This window comes from Ambystoma mexicanum, chromosome 4q (assembly GCF_040938575.1).
Source record: "Ambystoma mexicanum isolate Mex_15411 chromosome 4q, UKY_AmexF1_1, whole genome shotgun sequence".
Classification (NCBI taxonomy): Eukaryota; Metazoa; Chordata; class Amphibia; order Caudata; family Ambystomatidae; genus Ambystoma; species Ambystoma mexicanum.
In genome coordinates, this window is record NC_090928.1 from 538,424,686 (window position 1) to 538,444,055 (window position 19,370).

A 19,370-nucleotide genomic window follows, 5' to 3' on the forward strand; every position below is an offset into this window, starting at 1 on the left:
TGTGCAACATGCTTATGGTTCAGGAAAGAGTGGCACGGGAGCTGGGGCCCTGTAGAACCAAAGGAGACATGCGTAAGGCTGCCCCTTTTTCTATTGCTCAAGGTGCTTGCTCTCCTGGGCTCAGAGGCCGACCCAGGAGTGCCTGTGGGGCAGGAGGTGGAGCCCTGAAGCAAAGCCAGAAGGCCGAGAGATCTGCGCTGCAGGAACTCGCATAGAATCAACCAGTGAGTTTCTATCCAAACAGAAACCCGGTATGCGGGTGTTTGATGCTACGCGCAAGGATATTTTGTATCAAAGTGGTCATGTGAATGGTGAGATATGTGTTCGAAGGTCTCCGATTAGAATCCTTGCAAACCATAAGACTTGGTAACTCTGGAATCAGAGTAAATACTTTGTTACGGAGTGGTTGCATGCAGATGAAGGCACGTTAAAGGCAAACTACAAAGATATATTACAACAGGTGAATGCCGAATGGAAAAGCAATGTTTAAACAATATATTTGCAATTGTTTGAATACAGCACTGAAAGAAAACCATTACTTATTGTGAGGTCCTGTACCTGTGTCTGCGGAAGCTGCTGAGCCTCCACAATTCCCCAAAGCTGTGGAGTCAACTACTGGATTAAACAGCAGAAATCTCAACTCAAAGGGAAAGGGGGAAGTGGAGAAAATAACAAAAGACACTGGTAACACCTCTTGTAGTCGAGAACCTGTAGAAAAAATAAACATATTAAATTAAAATCTCATTAACTATAACCTTTCTCCATAATTTCCCCTTAGTGTTAAATACCTGTAAAGCCTCCCTGAAGAGCTGAAAGGCTTGTTGTGTAACTGCTTCTTAAGTTTTGAAGAATACTGAAGAATACTTCTGAAAGAATTATTCTGAGGTCTTGTTGTCCATGACTCTTATGCAAAAGTTCATGAAATTGTTTTTGAAATAGGATTGTATTATTAGTTCCTTAAAACTGTTTTTTCATGCATTTGCTCTAACCACAATCCTTAACTTATTTTTTCCAAAACTGAGTAGTAGTTCACAGGTAATTCGAAACACTTCCTGTTTATAGTTTTAGCACGTTATAAAACTAGGTTGAACACTCTCTTTTACATTAAAACAGCAAGAAGTGTTCAACCAAAACGACACTTTCGCATTGCACACGCGCGTTGAGAACCATATTACACTAAACCTCTAACGCGCGTGCGCGAATTAAGTGTCCATATAACACTAAACTTTAAACACGCGTGCGCGAATGAATTGTGTCCAACTTATTCACATGCGCACTGACGGAAACACTACCCAACACCTCTCCGTCAAATGCGCAGACATTAACCAGTAATGTCTCTAAGTTTACACATGCGCGATGACGGGAATAAACAAATCCAGTCAACACCATCACTCGCGCATGCGCACTAGTCTCAGAACATTTCAAATGCGCAAGATGGATAACGAAGCTAGCCGTCTTGCGTGTATACATTTAAACATTACAGAAATATTCAGTAAAAGACAATTGCAAAGGCGCTTGTTCCTATTTTGAAACACTGTTGTGGCCTAAATGGATGACAGGACGCTGTAAGGTTTCTAACAGTCTTTATTGACTGGCAACAAGTGGAGAGGTTCTAAAGCGGCCTGGTGGCGCGGGGCGCTTACTCACTGTTCAATGCGACCAAGTCCTGTGCTTCCCCAGTTGCTTCACTGTGGATGGGTTGTGCTCACCGGTGGCACGCTGTAGACTCCTAGGGCCCCCATGAAGTCTCCAGTGGCTGTGGTGTTATGCCCTAGGAGCTGTGGTGAGAGTTCTGTAACTCACTCTCCTTCTCATGTAGTCAGGAGCAGCGCTCCTGCACGACCGCTTCGGCTGGCAGGGCGCCAACTGTGAAGCGGGAACGTTTTCCCGCGGAGCGTGTGCTCGCGAGATCCCGACTCACGAGATCTCGCGAGAACACGCTCCCGCGATCACGTGATGTCCCCACACACCTCCTCTGCTGGAAAAAGAATGGGAGGTCACTCCATGACGAAGTCCGCATATTTCCTGGGTTTCCTTCTCTCTCTCTGGGGCCTGCCAGGATCTGGGTATGGAGCGGGATCGATGAAGTGTCCTTGGGAGGGTGCTGGTGATTCGGGTTCTCTTTGTCCAGCTCCTTGCTGTGATCCCCTGGGTGTAGTTGGGGGAAGGGAGCTTGCGAAGTCGTTGTGATGGTGCGGCTCTACGATGTCTCCACTTGGGAGGTGATCGTTCTCGTATGGCTCTTGGCAGACTTGATCTCCTCCAGTGTCTCCTGGCGAGTGTACAGTGTCTTCTTTCCTGCGGTACATGGCTACCCTCTCTAGATTCCATCTCCTGCCATCGCTGGTGCAGATGTGGTTTGTCCCTCTCTCCATGACTTCTATGGGACTGCTGTATCTGGAACCTGTGGAGGTGTCCTTGTGGAGAAGTCGTATCTTCACCAGATTCCCTTTGTTGACTTGTGTGTGTCGAGCGGCTCGGCGCAAATCCCCCTGTGCTTTCATTGCTTCTTTGTTGCGCTGCATGCGGCACGTTACGTCAACCATGTCAACGTCTTCGTCCGCCCTCACTTGCTGAAGCCATGGTGGTACCAGTGAGGATGCCGCCCTTCTCCCCCTCAGCAGATGGAACGGTGAAACACCTGTGACGGCATTGGGGGTGAGACAGTGGGCTGCTACGGCTTCTTTGACCGTCTTGTATGGGTCTAGGCCCGAGGCGTGAGCCAGTTGCAGCGCCCCTTTGATGAAGCGGTTGGCCCGCTCGACTTGGCCATTTGCCTGTGGGTGATATAGGCTTGCTTTTCGCTGTTTGATGTTGTTGAGCTTGAGAAATCTTTCCATTTCTCTGGAGACTAGTTGGACTCCGTTGTCCGTGACGAGTTCTTCGGGCAGGCCCTCCCGCTGGAATATGGCGGTGAGTGTTTCAATGACTGTTCCCGTGGTGATGTCCGGGGTGAAGTCAGCTTCCACCCATTTGGAAAAATAGTCGACCAAGACTATCCCGTATCTGTGCTCTGGGGGCATGTTGTCCAGCGGCCCTATGAAATCCAGCCCCAGTTTTCGCCACACCCCTTTGGGGACTTCAGTGGGCAGCATGGGGGCCTGCCTCACGGCTAGGCGCTTGTCGCTGTTGGAGCATTCGTGGCACCTATCGACCATCTGCCGAACGTCCTGGTCCATACCTGGCCACCAGTATGCGTCGCGTATCCTTCTTCTGGTCATGTTGCACCCTAAATGGCCCGAGTGTGCTCTGCACAGTATGACTTTGCGGATTCCGCTGGGTGGGATGATTTGATCACCTCTGAGAATGAGACCGTTCATGGCGGTGATTTCCTCGTTCACCTTCCAGTAGGGACGAAGGCCTTCGGGGATCGCTCTCTCGTTGGGCCATCCATTTCGAACCCAGGTGCTTACGTGCCTTAGAGCGTAGTCCTGCTCGAACTCTTCCTGCCAGTGGCGCTCGCTCATTTCCATGTACTCGACGTTCCTCAGGTCGTCGATGGACGCAACGACACATTCGTCTTCCAGGAATGTGGTGCCGGGGGCGCTTTGGTTGAGGAGCCTGGACATGCAGTCCGCTTGTGCGTTTTTCCAACCCGCAATGTGTTGTATCTCATAGGTATATTCTTGGAGCTTCGCGGCGATCCTGGCCAGTCTGGGGGTGGCCGTCTTGGTGCCGCCCGGGCTCAGCATGTGAATTAGGGGCTTGTGATCGGTGATCAGCTTGAATCTTGTCCCCCATACGTATGATCTGAAGTAGTCGACGGCCCAAGCGCATGCCAACATCTCTTTCTCTACCGTAGAGTAGTTCTTATCGGATGAGGATAATGCCTTGGATGCAAACGCCACAATGTTCTCCGTGTCGCCCTTTTTCTGGTGGCCCCTAGGCCGTATGCGCTGGCGTCAGTGATGATGTATGTGTCCCATTCAGGGTTGTATGGTTTAAGGCACAGCGCGTGTAGAATCCTATTCTTGATTTCGCCGAAAGCCTCATCTTGTTCTGGGCCCCAAGAGTACGCTGCCCCCTTCTTCAGAAGCTCCCTAATGGGAGACGTGGTCTCAGAGAACCTGGGGACGAATTTGGCATAGTACTCAGCTAGGCCTAAGAATGAGCGTAGTTCCTCTTTGGACATCGGCGCCGGTGCCTCAGTAATGGCCTCCATGAGGTTCCTCTTGGGGCTTACCCCATCACTCGAGATGCAGTACCCAAGATACTCTACTTTGTTCACCCCGAAGACACACTTTTCATGGCGTAGGTGAATGCCTTCCTCCTGAAGTCTGCTTAGGACTGACTTGAGTGCCTTGTCATGGGTCTCGTTGTCCTTGGCGTATACCAGAATGTCGTCTTGGAAGAATGAGACATTGGTGAGGCCTTTCAGTAGGGAGTTCATCATCCTCTGGAATGCGGATGCTGCGGATGATAACCCGAAAGGCATGCGGGTGTATTGGAAGGTGCCAAAAGGAGTGATGAACGCCGTCAGGGGGCGGGAGGACTTGTGTAGGGGAATCTGGTGATAGGCATCACGCATGTCCAGCTTCGCGAAAATGGCCGCCTCTTTCATCATGAGGACGATCTCATTGATGCTGGGGAGTGGGAAGCTATCCGTGATCACCTCCAAGTTCAGGCTTCTCAGGTCGATACAGATCCTGAGGTCGTTGCTGGACTTTTTCTTTACTAGTACTACCGGACTCAGCCACTCCGAGGATTCCACGATTTCAATGGTTCCTTCTTCGACCATCTTCCTCAGGTGGGCGTCCAAAGCTGGTCTTGCGGTGGCAGGTACTGCCCTTACTTTGTGCTTGACTGGAGTGGCGTTGGGTTTCAGCCGAATTTTGTGGACAAAGTTTTTCACTTTTCCCGGTTTCTCGGAAAACAGGCTTGGAAAGATCTCCTTGTAGTTTTGCGCTGCTCCTGACGAGATCATGAGCACCTGTTCCGGAGTGCTGGGATCTAGCTTCATGCTGAGTTTGTGTTGGTCATCCCACCCCAGCACGGCTGGACCTTTGGGAGAAAAATACACTTTGGTGGTGGTAGACCTCCCCTTGAAATCGATGCGGGCCTTGATGTAGCCCAACAGTTCGACCGTTGCCCCTCCAAACACGGTGGGTTTTTGCCTGGTTGATCTAATCTCCACTTTTTCTCGTCCCATCATCTCCTTGTACGTGTTGATGGGCAGAATGGTGAGGTTGGATCCCGAATCAGCCATGACGCGCGTTTCCATGCCGTCCACTTTAATGGTGCAGTGGGGCTTTTCTCTTCTGGCATGGGGGGCATTGACCATGACAACCATGGGTCTGTCCTGCAGTTCATCCTCATCGGTTGAGGTGTAGTCACCGTCGACATGGGACACAGTTTTCTCCCGCCACATGCACGCTGGAGCCACGTGGCCAATGCGTCCGCACTTGGAGCACTCCTTATTCCTGGCGGGACAGTCGCGGTCGTTCGCCATGTGCTTGAGGCTGGCGCATCTGTAGCATTTCGGTGCCTCCTTTTTCCTGGGACTTTTGTCTTTGGGGCCGTCGCGGGATTGCTTGTCTCTGCGACCTCTCCATTGTAGCGCCGCCATTTCGGGCACGGGCAGGTGACTTCCCGCCTCCTTGCGTCTGCTGGAGGTTTCTTCCTCTGCCCTGGCAATCTGGATGGCTTTATCGAGGGTGACCTCCTTTTCTTGGATGAGCTTGTCCTGTACTTTCCTAGAGTTGGTGTGGACAACGAGCATGTCGCAGATGACCTGTTCTGCATTTTCTCCGAAGGCGCAAAGAGAAGCGAGTTCCCTCATCCTGGTGATGTAGTCATCCACGGGTTCGCTCCCTTCCTGTTTGCGAGTGTAGAATCTCAACCTGTGCAGTACAATGTTCTCCTTGTTGGTGAACCTCTTCACGATACGACGAGTGGCTTCTTTGTAAACGTCGTCGTCTTCGGCGTCATCGTCGGCCGCCGGTATTTCTTTAAGGCCGGCAAAGATACGCTGACCTTCAACCCCTAGCGCATTCAACAGCATCGCCCTCTTCCTGATGGGGGAATATCGCGTGCCGCCCACCGCTTCCAAGTAGGTGGAAAAAAGGGGTTCCCATTGCATCCACGGAATCGCCGGTGTCCCTGGCAAGGGGAGAAACGCAGGGGGTGGTGTGGCGCCTTGCATGGTGGGTCCGTGGGACTTCAGGTATCCTCGTCGCCAGTTATGTTGTGGCCTAAATGGATGACAGGACGCTGTAAGGTTTCTAACTGTCTTTATTGACTGGCAACAAGTGGAGAGGTTCTAAAGCGGCCTGGTGGCGCGGGGCGCTTACTCACTGTTCAATGCGACCAAGTCCTGTTCTTCCCCAGTTGCTTCACTGTGGATGTGTTGTGCTCACCGGTGGCACGCTGTAGACTCCTAGGGCCCCCATGAAGCCTCCAGTGGCTGTGGTGTTATGCCCTAGGAGCTGTGGTGAGAGTTCTGTAACTCACTCTCCTTCTCATGTAGTCAGGAGCAGCGCTCCTGCACGACCGCTTCGGCTGGCAGGGCGCCAACTGTGAAGCAGGAACGTTTTCCCGCGGAGCGTGGGCTCGCGAGATCCTGTCTCGCGAGATCTCGCGAGAACACGCTCCCGCGATCACGTGATGTCCCCACAAACACTTTAATTAAAACAGTGAACAGATCGCTAGAAACGTGTCAAATAACACTTTAACATGAATGGTAAATAATAAAATAGTTGCGTGTGATTGAAGCTTCTTGCTCCTTTTTATGTAAACAGTCACAGAAGAGCAGAATCAAGAAAAAGCCTTAACTAAATACCTAAACTACATTAAATATTCTGTTCTTTAAAGTCGGATAAACTTTCTTCTCAAAAAATAGTTTTGAAATTAAATAACTTCACAATCTTCACATGAGCTTTAGATCGCTGCGCTCCCACCAATGAGTCTGCTTGTCCTGTCCAACGATGAATGTTCCTCAAAAATTGATTCAAGTTCAAATAGTCTGTCTTCAAGTTACAAAGATTAGGCTAAAACACAGACTAAAGGAAACAGGACCTCCCTGCTTCAGGTATGACAATGAAAGGCAGTTTAGAACCTTGAAACTGCTCCCAAGTCTCCTTAGCTTCCAATCACAAAATAACATCTTGACTACCAATCAGATCCTTGATTGATTCCCTTCTTCCTTCCCACCATGCTGGATTGGAACACTCTCCTTCTGATAAAATGATAGTTAAGGAATATGAAGGGAATATTAGACATAAACATAAATTATCATTGATTAATAAATTATTAATCAAAGGAAACTTTGACAGTGAAATGAAACCTGACACTTATGAAGATGCTAAAAGAAATTAGGCTTTACCATCTAACTAAATACACTGTGTGTCAATTCCTAAAGTGAATGAAATTTACATTCCAAGCAACGTTCACCTATATTATTTTTACAGAACAATTACATATTCTAAGAAACCCATGCATATTGAACTCTAATGTGAATACAACTTTAACAAGGCCAGCTGACCCATAGTGCATTATTACCCACAGTGAATAGATCTTTGGGAAATTAACGTTAAAAAATGAATTTAACTGAACTGCCATTTTCAACCGGTGCAAAGGGTGCAAGTGTGGCAAAAAACATTAAGAAAATTGGGAAACACCATCATATTAAAATCTCACTGAAAGTATATCTTGGGGAAAGGATCCCTGATGTTGTAACTACTTATTGTCTTGAGGACGGAGCCTCAGGATATCTTGTGTTTTGAACTGCGTTGTGGAACTTGGGGAAGGGAACCCCGAGTTTTGATCAATCCTATATTGATTTGGAACTCAAGAAAATCCTGAGACTTTTGTTAGAAATGCTTTATTCGAGGGGATTGGGTCCTCCGACGTATTCCATATCTGACAGTAATCACCACAGCTGTGCGGCTTAGGAACATTTTTAGCGTCTGCGTCCTGCGTCGATGATGTCGATACGCTGTCTTCAAGGGCCTCCGCCGAGCTGACGTCACCGGATGTTACAAGTAGGACACACGACGCCCGTAGCCTCAGTTCAGTTTTGTCCGTGAACGTGTTTGCTACGGAGGTCTCGCGCGCCTTGGTTCTATTGCATCCTGTTCTTTTGATTCTTCAAACCTGTTTCTTAGGATGACTTCGGCTTCTTCCACCCCGCGGTCCGGTTTTAAGAAGGGTCGGGTGTGCGGCTCTAAGATGTCGCTGACGGACACGCACAACGCTTGCCTCTGGTGCCTCGGAGAGGACCATGATACGGATGACTGTGTCGACTACCAATCGCTCACATCGAAGGCCTTGCAGGAGCGTAAGAAGAAGCTGTCGGTCGGTAAGGTGGCCAAGCCCCAGAAGTCACGTTCCACTGTTCTTTCGACAGATGATTCGAGGGGGGACTCTCCGCATCGTCGTCATGAGTCCGGGGGTTCTCGATCTGGGAGTCGGTCCCGCCATTCCTCTGCCTCTTCGAGGCACTCCAGGAAGCTCAGTCACAGGTTGCCTTCCCCGTCCTCATCCGAGGACTCTGCCCGTCGGCGGGTTGCTTGTCCCAACAAGCATTCCACTCCTGAGGAATGGGATTCCTTCCGAAAGGAGATGTTGGTGACTTTCCAATCGCAGGGCTCTGGTCCGTCCGCGCCGTCAAAAGACACTGGCCGTGACCATTCTAGAGATGCTGCTCGAACGCCTTCGAGTTTGAGGGGTCGTCGCGACCACCGGGTGCCTTCGAGGTCCCGGTCGGACAAGGATGGTCGTTCTAGACATGCCCGTTCCAGGTCCCGGTCCTCGATGCCCTTGAGACCGCCAGAACCTGTGAAGTCTTCGAAGAAGACATCGACGCCCGCGGCGCCGAGGTCGTCGACAGACTCTCTCGAGGCTCTGGCTCCGAGGAAGTCGTCAACGCTATCGGCGCCCAGGCTGTCGAGAGACACGCTCGGGGCTCTGCCCTCGAGGCCTGTGTCGATGCCGTCGAAGCTGTCTGCGCCACGCTCGACGTCGACGCCGATTCCATCGACGCCTTTCGAGGCGGCTTGGTTGGAGGTTCCCCGTGGCCCGGTGGAACCCCCCAGAAAGGCTCTGGCCAAGGCTAAACCTGTCTTTGAACCTTTTTCTGTACCCTCCTTCCGGCCTCTGGATTATATTTCTGAGGTGGATGAGGGGTCTGAGGAAGGTGAGGTTCCTGATGGCCTCCTTTCTGGTCATAGCCAACTTGAGGACCTGCGTCAGTCGTTGCACGACGCCAGTGGTCTAGACACCTCTCCGGAGGTGGAGTTTGGTAGGCCTGAGCCTGGCACGCATGCCGAGTCCTCATACCAGCGCCTGATGTCGAGAGTCACGGATTACCTGGGGTGGTCTGCCACACCAGGGGATTTTCAGGAGGATGACCTGACTGATATCCTCGACCAAGGTCCACCAACTGACCCGGTGCTGCCATTACAAATGGCCTTGCAGAGAGGGGTGGCTGCGGCTTGAACTTCTCCGGAGAGTCACCCGGCCGTGAGCAAGTCCTTGCCGAAGAAATATCGCCAAGCCAGTGGCGACCCCTGCTACTTGACCACGCACCCTACTCCGGAGAGTTCGGTGGTACAGGCGTCGTACCCTACCATCCCTCTTGATATAGACAAACGTTTTGACGGCTGGGCGAAGAAGGTATTTTCTTCTGGGGGTATGGCGCTTCAGGCTGCCAACTGCGTTTGTGCCTTGTCTCGTTTCACGCACACTCTGTGGAACTGTATCTCCTTAGCGGCTGATCATATTCCCGAAGGGGAGGAACGGAATGGTTTTCTTGCTATCGTGCAGGATGGCAAGGATGCCATGTGTGAATCCGTTCAGTCGGGTCTGTTGATTGCGTCAGCTGGTCCATGGCGACGAGCACCGTAATACGCAGGTTTGCGTGGTTGCGGAAGTCACGGTTTGCTCCTGATGTGCAAGCCCGGCTCCTCAACATGCCCTTTGACGGTGAACATCTTTTTGGCAGCAAGGCTGACGAGAGCCTTGAGAGGTTGCAGACCTCCAAAGCTGCAGTGAAGTCGTTGAGCGCTGCAGTTCGCCAACCTCTGCCTTTTCGTCCTAGGGGGCAGCAATGGAGGGGAGGTTCCTTTCGATATTACTCATCCTTTAGTAAATCGAGAGGAGCTGCAAGTCAAAGGGGCCACCGTAGGAGTGCCAGAGGTGGAAAACAGGGTACTCGAGGTGCCAAGGCTGCTCGGGCAGTTGCCTCTTTGCCCTCAGGCACTGCCGCTTCAACTCAGTCATGAGGCCATGTCCCAGGGTTCGCTGGTTGGGGGAAGGCTGGCGCAGCATCTTATAGAGTGGCGTGCCATTACTTCAGATGTGTGGGTTCTGGAGATCATAGCCCACGGCTACTGTCTTCCTTTCCGGCAGAGGCCTCAAGACAATCCACCAGGGAATCTCTCTTTGAAGAGTCTGGATCCGCTCCTTGCGCAGGAAATTCAATCCCTGCTGGAGAAAGGCGCCATAGAACTGGTGCCTGTAGCGGAGAGGAACGAGGGATGGTATTCCCCTTATTTTTCGATTTCCAAGAAAGACGGGGGATTGAGACCCGTCATGGACTTGCGCGGTTTGAACAAACTCCTCAGGAAGGACAAGTTCAAGATGGTTACTCTCTCTCAAGTCCTCCAGGCCCTTCAACTTCAGGACTGGTTGGTGTTTCTCGACCTCAAGGACGCTTATTTTCATGTGCCGATCCATCCGAAGCACAAGAAGTACCTGAGGTTCGCGGTTGGCGACTCGCACTTTCAGTTTTGGGTCCTGCCGTTCGGATTGACCTCCGCCCTGAGGGTCTTCACCAAGCTCATGGTAGTGGTGGCAACGCATCTCAGGAAAGGGGGGATTCACATCTACCCCTACCTGGACGATTGGTTGATCAGGGCAAGCTCTCCCCGAGCAAGTCCTGGATCATCTGTCCGTCACCTGCCACTCCCTCCACAAGCTGGGCTTCTCCCTCAACTTAAAGAAGTCCCATTTGACGCCAACTCAGAGGCTCCAGTACATCGGAGCAGTGCTCGACACGTCCCTGGGGCAGTGCTTTCCTCCCCAGGTGAGGGCTCATCGCATTCAGAAGATGGTGCACATGTTTCAGCTTGCCCAGAGTCTCCCAGCGTTCGAGTTCTTGAGATTGCTCGGCCTCATGGCATCCTGCATTCTTCTGGTGCCAGAGGCCAGGTTGCGGATGAGATCTTTGCAATGGGCACTCAAGCTCCAGTGGTCTCAGTCCTCTGGCAGGATGTCGGACCCTGTTCCGGTGCCGTCCTCGGTCTCACAGGACCTTCTGTGGTGGGCCGTCAAAGACAATCTGATGAAGGGGGAGCTCCTTTTTGGCTACCCTGGCCAGAGGTGACGATCGTGACGGACGCATCCCTCACCGGATGGGGAGCTCATGCCAACAAGTTGACAGTCAGCGGTCGTCGGTCTCCGTCGGAGTCCAGACTCCATATAAATCTGTTGGAGCTGAGGGCCGTCAGGCTTGCCCTGAAGGCTTTTCTGCCGACTGTGCGAGGAAAGAATGTCCTGATCCTGAAGGACAACACAGTGGTCATGCACTACCTCAACAAAAAGGGGGGGGCAGGGTCACTTCCTCTGTGCAGGGAGGCGGTGCAGCTCTGGTTCTGGGCAATCCAGCAGGAAGTTTCGATCTTGGCAGTTCATCTGGCCGGAGATGAAAACGAGACGGCGGACGGTCTGAGCAGGCAGAGCGCGATATCTCACGAGTGGGAGTTGTCTCAGGAGATTTCCCTTGAGATTTTCGCCCTTTTGGGGACCCCTAAAGTGGATTTCTTCACCTCCAGTATCAACCGGAAATGCCAAATGTTCTGCTCGCGGGAATTTCCTCCAAGAGGAGCCTTAGGAGACGCGTTTGTGGTGGAGTGGTCATTCCCACTGCTGTATGCGTTTCCTCCAGTACCTGTCATCCCGCAAGTGCTGTGGAGGTTACGAAGGTTCGTTTCCCGGATGATCCTCATTGCTCCGGCATGGGCCCAGAGACGTGGTACCCGGACCTTCTCGACTCGTCCATCTGCCCTCCACGTCGTCTTCCCTACCGAGACAATCTGCTCTCACGGGAAGGGGGTAAGGTTCTCCATCCAGAGGTCAGATCCCTCAACGTTCACGCTTGGTTTCTGAAAGGTTGAGGTATAAGGATTGGGACCTCCCTGAAGACGTGATGGAGGTGTTGCTTTCGGCCAGAAGGGCTGCAACAAAGTCCCTGTACCGTTGCCGTTGGCGAAAGTTCTGCGACTGGTGCAGGGTTAAGAATGTGGATCCTTCTGCATGTGACATTGCTGTGGTTCTGTCTTTTTTGCTTTCTTTAGCCCACAGGGGCTTGCAAGTGGGTACCGTCAAAGGTTACCTGGCGGTGCTGTCCATATTTAAGCGGTCGTCTGAAGAGTGTTCTTATTTTAAAATTCCTTTAATTTCTCAGTTTCTAAAAGGGCTCACTAATGTGTTCCCTCCATCACCTTTCCAGGTGCCCGGTTAGGATTTGAACCTTGTCCTCAAGTTTCTGATGGGTGCTCCGTTTGAGCCTTTGCATTCATGCCCTTTGAGACTGTTAACTCTTAAAACTGTATTTTTGGTTGCGGTCACTTCCGCTCGCAGAGTGAGTGACTTACAGGCACTTTCAGTGAAGCCACCCTTCACTGTGTTTCATAAGGACAGGGTTGTCCTTAGAGTTCGTCCTTCCTTTCTTCCGAAGGTGGTGTCGGAATTTCATTTAGGCCAGAAGGTTATTCTTCTGGCATTTTATCCTCCTCCGCATCCTGGTAAGGAAGAGGAGAGGCTCCATAGGTTGGATTCTAGGAGAGCTTTAAGTTTCTACATTTCACACGTGTTCCGGGTCAGAGTGGACGATCAGCTCTTTATTGGTTACGCTGGAAGGCGTTTGCAACAAGCTGTTACTAAGCAGACTTTGTCTAGATGGATTATCTTGGCAATTTCTGAATGCTACCGCTTGGCGGGTAAGCTCCCTCCGGTAGCTTTACGGGCCCATTCTACTAGCGGTGTGGCTGCCTCTACTGCCCTGCAGAGGGCTGTTCCTATTAGTAACATCTGTGAAGCTGCCACATGGGCATCGGTCCATACTTTTGTACGTCACTACTCCCTCGATTCTATCCATGGGCAGGATCTGGCCTTTGGCAAGGCGGTCCTTTACTCTCCAATTTGATTGGGCATTCTAAATTTCTATTTTCTAAATTCTTTTCCCTCCTCCATACGTTGGTACTGCTTTGGGAGTCTGTCATAGATATGGAATACGTCGGAGGACCCAATCCCCTCAAAGAAGTTACTTTCTTACCTGGTAACGTTCTTTCGATGGGATGGTCTGACGATGTATTCCATATCGCTCCCTCCCTACCTGCTCCGCTACAGAATTTCTTATGCGATTGCAGCTTACGGTTCCGCAAGGCTTTCTGTGGTCATACTGGCAGTGGTTTGGTGCCACACGTTCTGGGGGAAAAAACTACAACTGAGGCTAAGGGCGTTGTGCGTCCTACTTATAACATCCGGTGACGTCGGCTTGACGGAGGCCCTCGAGGACAGCGTATCAACGTCATAGACGCAGGACGCAGACGCCGAAAATGTTCCGAAGCAGCACAGCTGTGGTGATTACTGTCATAGAAATGGAATACGTCGTTGGACCATCCCATCGAAAGAACGTTACCAGGTAAGAGAGGAACTTGTTCTATTTGGGGGGGGGGGGGGGGGAAGGGAGCTGATGAAAGCTGCGATCTGGGCCAAGCTCTGAACTTTATGCTGAACACTATTTTGTTTGTTGCTGACATCCCCACGTGTTGTATAACATTAGTTGTGAGGGCAAGTATAGGTTTTAGGCACAGGCAGATTCCTAAGTTGAACTTGTGGACTTTGACTTTCCTTAGTTTTGGTTTGGTAGGGAAATCCCACCACAGTATAGGGCAAGATAGGCGTTTTTCCATCCTGATATTTAAGTTAATAAAAGTCTTTACTTTGAACTCTGAATCTCTTGTCTGCATCTTACTCCAAGATGGCCTCAAACCTCCTTTTACTTCCCCCAGAAAACTTCCATGACGCTTACTTGTGCATTCGCCAGATATTTGTTTCATCATGCATTTACCTGTTGCTTTTACTTTATCTGCATCTTTACATTGTCAAGTTGCCAATGGATGTTGTTAAGGTTAACTGTAAGGTTAGGACTGGGGTGAAGGGCATTAGAGGGAAGAATAGGATTAGAAAAGAAGAGGGTGGCCTGTAATGATGAAGTGAATGCTAGGAGAAGTGAAAGACCTGAGAAGTGGAGGTATGGAGAAATAAGTGACAAAGTGCATATATGGTGAAGTGTATGCAGGGGGAAGTAAAGACATCATCCCAATTTTCCTGCTGAAATTATTCTCTGAATGTAATATCCACCATGCAGACTTATCCTCACCAGAACATTTTCTATATTTCTTGGACGGGTCCAGAGGTTTTCACATCCCCAAGGTCAGGATGGTAAGACATTGTTAAATTGCCAGGCTTTTGTTCAATTTGTTTTTCCCCGGACATTTTTGGCCTAAAAAACGAATCGGAAAATGTAGGGGGATTAAAGGGCTAGGGGTGTGGGGAATAGGGACTAGATACTAGGAAAGGGGGCTTGAGGTGGGAACCCTCCCAAGTAAACATAACAAATTCAATTTGATTTTTTGGCCAAAAATATTCGGCTAAACACTCTCCGTAAAAAAAAAAAAAAACTAGCGATCTTAGAACATAGAACCGTCAGGACAGCCTACTTTTGCAAATTAGAATCCTTATTCAAGGCACTGGGAGGCAAGCTAAAAGGGAAGAAACTGGCTACTTGAATACAAAGTCGTTGGACATGCTTAGCTATTTCCACTGCATACACCTCGGCAGCGCTCTTCTTCTGTCAGTGCCATAATTACATTCTACCAGAGGAATGCTGACGTGTAGTGCAAATGTACAAGAAGTGTCAAGAAGAAGAAGATATGTAAGTCTGCAACTTGGGTAACTCCACACACCTTTTTAAGACAGTACTGTTTAACCGTGGTTGTACTTTGTCTGCAGAATTTGGTTCCTGAATCTTACAAGATGAGAATTCTGTTAAAATCGTATTGGTTCTGGCTCTTGAGTATAATTGTGGGAATTTTCGTCCAATCAGTAGTACGAATAGCGTATGGCAGATTGTCACAATGTAGACTGTAACAAGAAAAGGCCAGAGCTAATGGGCAGAGTTTGTACGTTATCAACATGACTCCTAGAACGCCTCCTGTTGCCTTTGGCATATGGTGGATTGTGCAGAACAACACACAGGTAGAGATAAGGGAGGGGAGAAGCCTTGTAGTCCGAATAATGGAATGGGTAAAAAAAAATAGAAAAATAATGTATCTGTCTGAAGCCGGTTAGCCTTCACAAAGTAAGGACTGGGAGGCGATACATACCATACGTAGAGTATCCTGAACTCAAGAACATAATTTTTATTGAACCTTGTGAACTGAATGCTCATAAAAGCTTGTTTGATACAGAGTGTGCTAATGGTGCTTGCTTTTTCAAATGTACACGGATACCATTTAAGTTTTGTTTATATAGCATGAGTGCAGTTCACAAGGGAGTATTACAGACGATCAATTGTACAATCTGAATGTATTTATTGACTTGTAATATATTGTGCTTGTGTTTAAAGATAGTTTTTCTGTGTGCAGGACAATTTATGTATGACTCCATGAGCATGGCTCAAGTGCAGACAAATCGAGTAACAGCCCAAGCCTTAGCAGATGGATTAGTGGAACTATCCAGACAAAAACATGTGAGTAAATCTATTATGGCAACAAGTCTAAAAAAGAACAGCAAAGTGATTTTTGATTACTATTGTGAGTTTATTTCCAGTTGCTTGTTCAGGATTGAATTGTACACTGTTGCATACATATAGCTGGAACCGATGTGCAATAGGGCCTATTGACTTTGAAGAGGTTTGTAAAACACATAGAGAGATACATATTCACATATGTGCATTCAGTGCTTTTGGCTTTCTGCACCTTTTTTTCAAGCCTAAAATTAATACACAAATCATTAGTAAAAGCATTTTAATTGCGTTTGCAGGTGAAGGAAGCACAGTTCACTGCAAGTAACATGGGATGTGCTGGCTTGAAGCTAGAAAGGTTAATTATGTTAAAAATACATATTTTCTATGCACTTCGTACAGGACATTTAGAACTATAAAAGGGTTTTTTATCTTACATTGCTTACACATTCTCCCGCACAACACGTCTTTGTAAACTGTAACATGGGCAGTTTATATTATTCTTATTTTAACTTATCGATGTTTCAGAAAATCTGAGAAATGCGTCCATTGAAAATGTGAAGGATGTCATGAAAGGAACATTTCTTAGTCATACAATATGAATCATAAGAAGCAGATACGACTAGCTACAACTTTAATGTGGGGTTTTACATGTCCTCATCTGAAGTGCTTTGGTAAATGCTTGTCGGAATCCATGTGAATGATAAGTGAAACTTAACGGCAAGAGGTTTTTGAGATGCGCTGATACCAGGGACTCATTTTCGGAAGCATTTCCAAGAGAGGACAGTTTGAAACATTTAGCAAAACTAATGTTTTCTTTTGCAACAAACGGAATGCACAGGGCAGTTGATACAATTACTGATTAAATGAAGACACCCACTTGTTGGGATTGGCTAGCAAGGAACTCGGATGGGCCAGTTGAACCTGAAGGGGAGGTCTTGCAAACTAGCTATACAAGACAGTAGGAGGGTATTTCAAAGAAGCAGCAGGAGGCCATGTCAGTCAAGAAGCCTTAAGGGGGCTGAGTTTGGAGGACCAAGCTGATCCCACAGGACTTTACTTCCTGTGCAAGATAGGGCCCTGCGATAATTTAATGGAGGGGCCATAACAGTAGTCCTATAATTGGCACTTTGCCACTTTTTCCAAATTCGATTTTCCATGCTTGCTTTAATAATTTGAAGGCAACTCTGACTTACAAAGCTGAACTGTTTTAGCAAGAAACAGCAAACCGCTTTTAGAAGCCTCCCCCTTGAGACAGTAAACTGCACATGGGCCTAAAGTTGAGCACTGACATTATTTCAAATTCTAACTTTGTGACTGTTCTGTATTGCAGGGGTGAAATACCCATTTTCGCAACATATGTTTTTCTTTGCCACACTTACACAATTAAGGGACACCATGATATATTTGTGTTGGGTAAAGTTTGTTGGGTCTTTTACATTTCCCTGTGCTGCCGAAACACAGAGTTTATAAAGTATAAAGGTACTAGTTTTGACGCCACGCATAAAAATAGCCTGTGCTGCCCCTCGTACTTCTTTGTCCAGTATATGTGGATCCAAAAAAAAGAGCATTGACTTGAGGAATCCTTGGAAGAGGATTATTTTAATCTTGCTTTGTTTTCCACAGTGCAACTATAACAAGACAACATCGACATAAACATAACCATGAACACCCCCAAATACTATGCAACAGCACACCAATACGAAAGAAAAAACAAACACACCTGCACTTTTATGAGGACAATTGACAGTTGGCACATCATCTTCCCAACCCCTCCTGCCCCCAGTTACAAATATAATCGATTCTTACCATGAGGGAATGGCAACTCCCCCCCCACCACCCTCTGGCCCCCACCCAACGATGTGACACAAAGGGTAACCCACCCATAATGCAACAGGTCGGTGGGCGTATCATTGAGCAGGGGTCTACCCGCCATCTTCGTCTGTGTCCTCAGCATCCCTAGCCATGAAAGTCCTTAACGGACCCCAATAGTCCATCAGTCTTCTCCTGCTTGGTGGATTCAACTCATATTGAGTCACCCGCTTCTCAGACCTGTTTAGACAATTCAACCATTCTTGAGAACATGGTGCTTTGCCCTTCCCCCATGCCCTAGCGATCAGTGACCGCGCCACAATAGACGCCATGCCCATCAGCTTTTTCTCTGCTCGGGACCCCATTTCCGCCAATATAATAACCATAGTTCTGGTGTATGCTGCAACTGACAATGTAGCATCTGACCCACGGCCACACCAATCTTTTCCCAAAGAGGGTGTATCCATGGATATTTATTTTATTTATTGGGTATTTATAATGCGCCTATACAGCAAAAGGTGTTTTAAGGCGCAACAAGACAAAAAGGGGGGGGGGGGTACAGGAATTAAGAAATACAAAAAACGGTCCTGCTAGGCCTTGTCATTCGGATTGTGCAAGTTCAGACATGCCCATGCTACAGGAAGCAAATCAGCTGGGTCATGGTGTTAGGACTGATTTTCTATGCTCTGGCCTGGTGTACAGATGTATAGAAGACCAACCTATATTGTGACAGGAACAACTCTGGGAAGCTGTAGCCAAATCAGTTTAGGTTGCAGTGACAGGCGGTCTAGGCTAAATTCTTCAGAGGGGGTGAGCTTGTAAAGGGTCCACAATGAGGTCACACAATGGGAAGCACAGATTAAACTTAAGCAGAATGTATGAAAAATACAGTTATTTAATTATGGCCAAAACACACTATAGAAAAATGACTACAAGCAGTTAGACGTTTCACACAACACTATCAAACTAAATACATATATACATTCACTTGGTTATAAGGCTAGAGCCATCCAAGATGGCAGCTTTTTAACGAGCTCCGTGCAGAGCCCCAAATATCCTGCAAATATTGTGTATAATCGAGCATTACTTTGACCATCCGCAACAGGCGATCAGTGCCAGCCCCGCCATGGACAAAGTGGACACCCTGCCTCCTTCCAGGCGCCGCCATATTCTGGAGATAAAGGGTCGGAACCTGACCTTGCCGTCCCCCCAGGCCTGGCCTCTGCATCCTGTTTACACCTGTGAGGCCTCAGAGGTCCAGACCAGAAGCAGAATCGCTGCACGGCCAGCGGTGGAGTGCAGTGACTCCTCCCCCTAATAGAACCGGCTCTGGAACACGGCCCGGAACAACTCAGCGGCTGCCCGCAGTGAAACAGAGCCTTCAGGTCCCTTGCTCAGGCCCACAAGAGCCAACGGCGGTGCACCCCACTAAGAGCAGCAAACAGCCACAGCTTACCAGCCCTGACCGTCAGAGGAGACGAGACGAAGACCGACGGCGAAGGCCGCGATTCAGAGAAGAAGAGGCGCCAGACGTCCTAACCGGGTGGAGGACACCCTCCTCCCCCAAGGTAACCAGGCAGCAGGAAGGATGCGGCGAGAACGCCCGCGGCAGACCTAAACGGAGGTCGGCGGCCCCCGGCACTGCACAGATCCAGCACACACCCCACCAACGACCTGCTGGACACCAGCGATAGAAGCTGCTCCAGCGCTGCTGTAGAGGTCCTCTGGACCCCACAAAACAAGGTACAGCGCGCCCCCTCCATCCCATGCGCAGGGCAGCTGGGGCCACGCAGCGGGCAGCGTGCGAGTA

General features: G+C 49.1%; 1 protein-coding gene across 1 annotated transcript in view; it reads left to right on the top strand.

Moving 5' to 3' along the window:
* The window catches only part of ECT2L (epithelial cell transforming 2 like), a 2,055,529-nt gene that overhangs the window by 986,979 nt on the left and 1,049,180 nt on the right, over positions 1–19,370 (top strand). Inside the window, exon 13 of the mRNA XM_069608104.1 lies at positions 15,651–15,754. Within this exon, the coding sequence (XP_069464205.1) occupies positions 15,651–15,754 (104 nt within the window). The remainder of the gene's footprint in view (positions 1–15,650; positions 15,755–19,370) is intronic.